Source organism: Pteropus vampyrus, unplaced genomic scaffold (genome assembly GCF_000151845.1).
Source record: "Pteropus vampyrus isolate Shadow unplaced genomic scaffold, Pvam_2.0 Scaffold486, whole genome shotgun sequence".
NCBI lineage: Eukaryota > Metazoa > Chordata > Mammalia > Chiroptera > Pteropodidae > Pteropus > Pteropus vampyrus.
The window spans coordinates 663,653-671,911 of NW_011889267.1; the positions used below are offsets into that span (position 1 = coordinate 663,653).

General features: G+C 51.7%; 2 protein-coding genes across 4 annotated transcripts in view; both read left to right on the top strand.

Moving 5' to 3' along the window:
- The window catches only part of HOXB3 (homeobox B3), a 41,233-nt gene that overhangs the window by 3,868 nt on the left and 29,106 nt on the right, over positions 1 to 8,259 (top strand). The window contains exon 1 of one of the 3 annotated variants that reach the window (XM_023524660.1): positions 1,483 to 4,021. The exons of the other annotated variants lie outside the window; for them this stretch is intronic. The gene's annotated coding sequence lies outside the window, so the exon portion shown is untranslated. Of the gene's footprint in view, positions 1 to 1,482; positions 4,022 to 8,259 lie in introns of those variants that run through there. 3 annotated transcript variants of the gene reach the window in all.
- Positions 4,020 to 8,259, top strand: part of HOXB4 (homeobox B4) — a 6,904-nt gene continuing 2,664 nt past the window's right edge. Inside the window, exon 1 of the mRNA XM_011382707.2 lies at positions 4,020 to 8,256. Within this exon, the coding sequence (XP_011381009.1) occupies positions 8,027 to 8,256 (230 nt within the window). The 5' untranslated portion in view covers positions 4,020 to 8,026. The remainder of the gene's footprint in view (positions 8,257 to 8,259) is intronic.

An 8,259-nucleotide genomic window follows, 5' to 3' on the forward strand; every position in this document is an offset into this window, starting at 1 on the left:
CGGACCCGGAATATCACCACCTTCCCAAGTTTTAATCTCTCTCCACCCCCCGCCCCGCTTCTTTCTCCTTTTCTCTGTTTTGGGCATCTTCTGTCCTGTCTCTTCTCGCCCTAAATTTCCTCTTAAAGAGGAAAATGCACTCTCTTCAGCATCCTCTAGTTTCTCCTCCCTGGAAATGCTCCCCGTCTGTCCGGTTGCACTCCGAGGTGATTTGAGTTTAGCCCCCAAAGCTGCGATCTCCGCTGCGGTCGGATTGCGGGCCGGCTTTGGTTGCAGCCATCCCTGACCTCGGAGCCCTGCGGGTTAGAGATGAAGGCGCCTAGGGAGGAAAGGGACCTTGCAGGCCCCAGGCCAGTTTGCCTAGCCAAAAGATGATCCGGGCCAGGTAGAAAGGAGAGGATTAACCTGGAAAGCGGCATGTAGGGAAGAACTGAAAGTAAAGCCCCAGCTCGTGGGAACGTCTTCTCTCGGGGGTGGGGGACAGGAGGGAGTATAATCCCTATTTCCTGGAGCTTCTGCAGGCTTGTTTCATTCTCTTTCTCTCTGGGTGTGTCTAACTCTCCTTTTTGTGTTTTCCGACTCCCAAGGGCCCCTGGGGAAGGAGGAACGAAACCCTTCCTTGTGTAGATGTAGAGGGACTGGGAGGCAATATTTGGGCTCAAGGGAAACTGAAAGAGCACAGGTCGCCCCTGTGGCCACTGCGCCGGCCGAGAGGCAGAGGCTGTAACGTCTCTGAGCTGCCAGTAGAGTCCGCCTTAGACCAAGTTCACAGCCAGGCTGGGGCCTCCAAGGCGCCAGCGAGCGGCCGCATAAGGTGGCCCTGAGCCGGCTGGGCCTCGCTTGGACTGGATACTGAGTTCTGTCTCCCTCCCTATGGGAACCGTCGCCCCCTCTGCTCCTAAGGAAACTTTGCTCGAAGCTCTCTTCATTCTTCACCCCAGAAACACCTTTCTCCAGGTCAGACCATTCTACCGCTCCCCATGGGTCGGTCTTCGAGCCAGCAGCTGGCCCCCGCTCTGGGGGACAGGAATAGAGAGGGGTGGGTCATCAAAAGCTCTTCCAGGCATCTTAACATGAGAGACTGGTGAAAATGTGGGAAGTGGGGTCAATGCGGGAAGTGGGGTTGGCATCTTTTTTCCAAGGAGTTATTTAATAATCAGAACTCCTCTTCCCAGGTCTAAGACTTCTGGGTGGGTGGGGGTGGGGGTGCGGGTAGGGAAGGCGTTTTTTTGCACTTGGGTTTCTGCAGCCTGAGCAGCAGAATGAGACCCTGGGCAGTGAGGCCAGTGTTATTGCCGGAGGGGTCGCAAAGTTGGAGGGTCAAAAGTTTACTGTGTGCGTGCACCCGACGGCGGCGGCGTCTAGTGGCGGGGGCGGGGTGGGAGAGGGGAGGAGGTTGTGTGTGAAGAGAGAAGAGAGGGAGCAAGGGATGCTCGAGGTAAGGAAGGCTTGTGGGCTGGGGGTGGGGTGGGGTGCAGGCGTATGGCTGGGAACAGGAGGAGGCAGATGTCTGAGGGTGGAGAAACTGAGGTAGGAAGAAACCCTTCTCCAAAAAAACGGCTCTGGTAGGGTGGAAAGCAGCACAGAAGAGAGTGCTCCTGGTATAGTGAATCCTCTGCACAATTTTATCTCTCAAAGATAACCTTTGAGTCGCCATATAAAATTTAATTAAAACCTACTCAGCTGCACATATTTAAAATATCCAATAACCCATACGTCCTTGCAGGACGTTTTGTGGGGCTAAAGAAGGCTTCTTCCAAGGTGAAGGCCTGAGTCCCACCCACTTCCCCTAAAGGGGCCAAACAGCTGGCTTCCCCAAACCCCTCACTCCATAAGCAGGCCTGGTTTTCAGGGATTCCTAACCCCCAGGCCGCTGGGGTCCAGGCAGCTGCGGTCCATGATCATGGGCCAGAACTGGAGAACTTCTAAACTCCCATCTTTCTTTCCAAATTGCTTGGGTTTAAGAACTCGGATATTGAAAGAAGTTTATTAACTTGTTAATTTTCTCACTCTCCCAAACCCACTTGTATGTTCATCCAGAATCCCTCTCTTCCTATTTAGAGGAGGGAGGGGAAATGAGAAGGAAAAATACTGAATGGCCTCACAGAGAGCTTTTAAAATGGAGTTGAAACAGGCGACCTGAAATGAACCTTGAATCCATGCATTGAGCATAGCTTCTAAGTAAAATGCTGAGAGAGACTGTAATTATAACACCAGGGCATATGCCTATTTTGGGTCTTTAAATGACTGTTTGTTGTGTTATGAGATATCATCATATTCTCTTCTAAGCAGTTAATATAGGAGGTGCGCTGTGGGTGTTTGTCCTGCCAGAATAGAGATAACCTGAGAGTTTTCATAAAGACACCTTTTGAAATAAGGCCAGAAGAGACAATGGTTTAATGTCAAATGTCAAATCGATTTGACCCCAGCTTTTGACTAAACCAACTGTGTGTGAGTTCTCATTTCTACTAACCCTTCAGACAAGTTTTTCTGGGGAGTCAGGCCAGGAAGGAATTCCTGGGATCCAGAGAAGGTAGAAGTCAAAGCCTGAACTGGAGAATCTATTTCTTCCTGTTCTTCCTTAGTCTATTTTCTCTTTGTTCCAGGACAGAATGTAAAGCTATTTTATGATTCTGTGAGATAAACTGAAGCAGCCCAATGTCTTGGATGGGAGGGACCTCAGGATGGGAAAGGAGAATCCTCTGCCATTCCAGGCCAAGCTAGGTTCCTAGGATGCTCTCTCCTGACCTCCCTGTACCAGGGTGATACCACCCTGCAGACACTCCCGCTAGACTTGAACTGGATGGAAGGGGAGTCACCTGACCTGCCTGTGCAGGTACCTTGGAAGCTGGAAAAGAGGGAAATGTGTTGTTGGCAGTCCGCCCGATCCTAATCCTAAAGGGACAAACAAAAGAAAATCTCTGAGTATTTTTAATGCCTCCTTGATTTGTCTCTGAACTTCCTTGGAGTGGTGATAGGGGTAGGCAAAGGAGTTACTGTATAGATGAGAAGTGGTTTTAAACAAAAACAATGGGGCAATATTTTGTTTTTAAAGAAGAATTAAAGCCTCTGAAAGCCAAGTTTCCAGCTTGGACCAGTGCATTTTTCTCTGTCTTTCCCAAACTTACTGGCCTATGGACCAAATCTCATCACACACACTGCCCTTCCCCAGGTGGAGGGGTCGTTCCTTGGGCCGTGGGGCCTCCAAAGTTTTGGCAGAAACGAGCGGTATTTCTGACATTGGGTGAGAGAATAAAGCAGATAGAGTGTGCAATGGGGTTGGGATACAGGCCCTGCCAAATGCAACCATTTATGGGGGAGGCAGGAGGGAAGGGGGCTCTCTCTCTGGCCTGCTCTCTGGGACCCAGATCCCCAAAGCCACATTTCCACTTCTCCTTCACAGGCCACGGAGTGAACCCCCATCAAATACTACCCTCTCCCTCTTTGCCCCGGAACCAGAGCTGACAAAAATATAGGAATAATGGAATAGCAAATCAAAAGTGGGGCAGGCTGAGTCCTATCCCAGGACGTTTTTGGGTCTGGGGGTTGCGTTGAAGGGAAAGGTTCTGGCAAAAAATGAGCTGGAGAGGATGAGCCGAATCAAAATTCTGCTGTCATTTTTCTCTTAAGTAATTACCTGCGCAAAATTCAATATGACCGAGCGAACTGCGCGAGCTATTAGAGTAACTGCCTGCTCGTGGGGGAGGCCTGGAGAGGGGTGAACCGCAGGTCATGGCGTCTAAAAATTATTAAAATGTTCTAGAGCTTCGTGACGCGCCTAGCTGTTTAACAAAGACTGCCAAAGTATGAGATTAATACGAAAACTTGCTCTTCAAAAACAAAAACACACCAAAAGAAAAAAAAAAAAAAGTCTTGTTCCGGCCTCCAAAGGGGCCCGGAGCTCCTCTTGCCGCAGCCGCGGTTCGGTTTTCCGGACACACAATAGTGGACAAGAGCGAGCTCAGCTGTTGTCGAGCGGGTCCCGGGCGGGTCGGCGACCGGAGGCGCGGGGAGCCTCCCGGTGAGTACTCTGCCTGCTCCCCCTCTGGGCCTTCCATTCCTCTGCGCAGCTGCGGGTGCGTCGCGCGGGCCGGCTGGGGGCTCGCCTCCTGGGCCCTTTGGTTTCTTTCCTTCGCTCTGTCCCCGTCTCCCTGCGGACAAAAGGTAGAGGATTCCGCGCCGGCTGGCACGCCCAGGACGGCAGAGGGGCGCTGAGCAGTGAGCGGTCACTTTAGCAACCTGTGGCTGCGGGGAGAAGGCGGACGGAGACCTTGCGAACCACCCGGGAGCGCAGGGGAGGTGGCTTGGAACCGGCGCGGAGCGCTTGCTCCTATTTTTGTTATTATGAGTATTGATGTTAGTTTTCTTCTGGGGTTGGAGCGGGGAGACAGTCTCCTGCTCTGGTGAAACCCGTTTTGGGAGTAGCCGATAAACGTCTTCCACCCATTGCGGCTACACTCGGCTGGAGTGGGGGGTGCGGCGCCTGGATGGATGGGTGGCATGGGCAGGTGGCGGATCCCAGCGCGCAAAGGAGAAAATCTCCGCTCTCTGTCCCTAGGATCAGCCATACTCAGCCTCCCAGTGGCTCTGCCTCCCATCCCTCTCTCTTGGCGTGCTCCAGGCACCTGGGCCGCATCCCTTGTGAAGTGTAGAGCAGCAGAGGCCCGGTGGCCAGCTCAGCGGCCCTCCCAAAATTCGAAAAGCCAAGAGTTGGATGGGTTTCAGAGAGCGGGAGAGTTGAGAAGGAGGTATGGGATGGGGGAGGGGCTTGACCAGTTGGAATAGGTCCTGAAGCCCTGACTAAGTGGCCTTTGACAAGACTTGGAAAGGTCCTTGCCTGACGCTTGTTACATACGCTTGTTGTCTGTTGGCCCAGTTTCAGACTGGGTGCTCAGATAGGGGTCTGAGATTACCTATTGTACCCTCTCTTGGCAAAGGTAACTACAATATAATTGTGTGTGTGATTTTCAAATGTATATGAATCCAACCTGGCTGAGAGAGTGTTGGTGTTGGAAATCAGGCCTGGAGACCAACATTGACAATCTAGATTTGGAATATAAAAGAGGGTCTCTGGACCTAGTTGCTGCCAGGTGGGAGCTCTCCTCCTATTCACCTGTAAGGGTCCCAGGACTGGAGATAGGCAGAGACTTCTGGAGTGTGGTGGTTAGAGGGTTGTTTTTTGTATTGTTGCTGTATTTGTTAATGAGATTTATATTATTTCGTCTTGCTCACTAGGGATACAAGTCTATCAGATCTAGGGAGATGGGCAGGAGTCTGGGTGGGGAAGAGGCTGCTTCTATGCACACTTTCCCTCAACCTGGGAAGGCCCCCCAGTTTTCACAGTATAGTATTCAGTTCCCTCCAGTCCAACCCCCTGTCTCCCACTTAAGTAAATTTAGCAGTAACTAGAAGCCTCAGAAAATTCATTCAGAAACCCAAGATCTCCCACGTTTCTCAGATCCCCATTTTGGTCCCACTGCCAGAAACCCTAGCAGGTGACCGAGTGAGCAAGGTTAGAAAGAGAGCCTGCCTAGGCTAGAGAGGTGGGGAATCGGGGTCCCTCTTCACCCTTCTGGGATTATTCCCCTTATCTGGCCCCAGGAGGTATGGGAAGTTGGGACCGGCCTGGAATATCATCTGGCTGCATCTTTTATGGTTCCTCATTGCCTTTCATTCGGAAATGAAATGCCTTTGATCTTTTTCTCAGGTTGTAAACGGAATTGCCCATCATTAAATATCCGGGGCCCCATCTGCTTGGTCTCCCAGCATTTTTCTTTACAGCTGTTTCTCCTTTTTACCATTGGATTTTTCCAAAAGGACTTTTATGACACCCCCTTCACACCCAGCTGCCTCTACCTCCTCCCTTTGCCGAGAGGCGCCTTGGAAAATATCTAGATATTCGTTTGATCGCAAACTAAAGGCTGCAAGGGGCACTGGAGGAGCCGATTGGGGTTTTGTTTTTCTTTAAAAAAAAAAAAAAAAGTCCTATGGCGAGGGGAGGGGCGCGAGGGCACCCAGAAGGGCCAGATTCTGACTTGCTGCAGCCTCAGGATGACCCTTCCTCCTTTTGTTTAGCTAATGTTTACATCTCATAATTCACGCGCCACCGCGGAGAGTTGCGCTGAGGCCGCGAGGTTCGTGTCTCTTTGCGGGACCGGCTGCTTCTAGTTCTCTCTAATAGAAGAGAAAGAGAATTGAAAACCTTCTAATCCCAAAGATGGACTCGCTGTGCCTTTCCTGCACCCAGAGCTCAAAATCAGAATAAAACGAAATAAAACCAAAGCACTCAAACCACACCCCAAACGAAGAACACGCGGAAAGTAGGAGAACCGGAAATTTTCTGGGCCAAGAAGATCTGTCTGTCTTCTGTATATACCCTGTAGATCCGAATTTGTGTAAGGAATTTTGTGGTCACAAATTCGTATCTAGGGGAATATGTAGTTGACATAAACACTCCGCTCATTTTTTTTCCCCCCTGAAGAAAAAAATTTTTTTTTTTCTAACTAAGGACCATCCTGTGACTGACCCAGCGAAGACTCCTTCCTTCTTTCTTCCTCTTTCTTTTCCTTCTGCAACTGGTTAGAGATAGAGGAATCGTCTACCTGAAATCTCCCCATGCCTGCCCCCTGGGAGCTTTGGTCCCTTTTCATTTCTCTTAATAGGTTAATGGTTGTGGTTGTGTTTTTACTTTATCCTCTCCTACAAACCCACCCATTTATTCTTTATTCTGGGCTGGGGAGGGGGGCGCTTTCCTGAAAATCCGGAAAAAATAACTGTTGTTTTCAGTGTGCAAAGGCAAAGGAAATGCGCTGTTCAAACGGATGCTGAAGTTGCCTTTCCGTTTGGGTTCAGAACAAGATGCTCTGGAAATACGTGATTACCAAGGGGTGTTATTGTGTGTGTGTGGCGGGGGGTGGGGGTTCACCTCCAGGGCTCCTATCCTCAGCATCACAAGGACGTGAGATTTCTGTTTGCTGCGGAGGCGGTGGCATTGGCGGCAATTAGAACATCTCCACCCCGTGGTTAGTATTGCTCCGATGGTTCTGGAATTAGCAAATTGCTATTCAATGTGCTCTCAAAAGTTGCAGGTATTTTACTCTAGCGCTCATGTTCAGTGTGGGAAACCAAGTCATTTCTACCGGCTTGGGCCATGTGGGGTGGATAGGAGAGGGGAACAGACGGACTGACACAGCCAAACTAATAGCGCAACTAAATGCGATTTGGAAGGCGAGGTCTCCCCGAATTAGTGCATGAATTTCCTATCGATCCGCCCGCCGTTCCATTCATCTCTGACAAGTCTCTCCGTGCACCCGCCTGCTTGTTCCATACGCCTCCTCTCTCACTCCCTACCCCTCCCCATGCGGCTGCAGAGAAAAGCCCCACGGTCAGCGCCTCTCGTCCCGAAGTAGGCTCCCCTCTCTAGGCGGAGCCCCCAGTCCGTCCTCTCTTCACTCCCCACACAGACGTAGGGTGCACGGGCTCCCTCCTGTCGGGAGGAGGGGATAGGGGCCTACGGAAGGCACAGAATGTTGGACAGAAGTGAGGCAATACAGAAGGGGCTACGCCGGGAGCCCCAACTTCGGAAGGGATCCAGGATTGTGCTCTTCCCAGAGCCCCAACAGGCTCTTCGGTGGCAACCTGCTCGCTCGCGCTCTCTCGCTCTCGCTCTCTCTCTCTCTCTCTCCCCCCCACCCGCCCCCCTCTCTTCTCTCCCTCGGATCTTGGAGAGAGCAAGGCGAGGAGGCGGTCGCCCCGCAGGAGCCCTATGTAAATCCTGGTATTGGGTGGGTGGGTGGGGAGGGGGAAAGAGAAGAAGGGGAAATAAACCTCTTTGGCTGGAGTAGGGTCCGGGTGAGCAGATTTCCTTATCCGGGAATCGCAGGCGGGGCGACCATTGGCTCCCAGGATCACGTGGGGCCCTAACTTTGTTCACTTGACAGTAAGTAGGAGGGCTTTCGGAAACAGGAAAACGAGTCAGGGGTCGGAATAAATTTTAGTATATTTTGTGGGCAATTCCCAGAAATTAATGGCTATGAGTTCTTTTTTGATCAACTCAAACTATGTCGACCCCAAGTTCCCTCCGTGCGAGGAATATTCACAGAGCGATTACCTACCCAGCGACCACTCGCCAGGGTACTACGCCGGCGGCCAGAGGCGAGAGAGCAGCTTCCAGCCGGAGGCGGGCTTCGGGCGGCGCGCGGCGTGCACCGTGCAGCGCTACGCGGCCTGCCGGGACCCGGGGCCCCCGCCGCCTCCGCC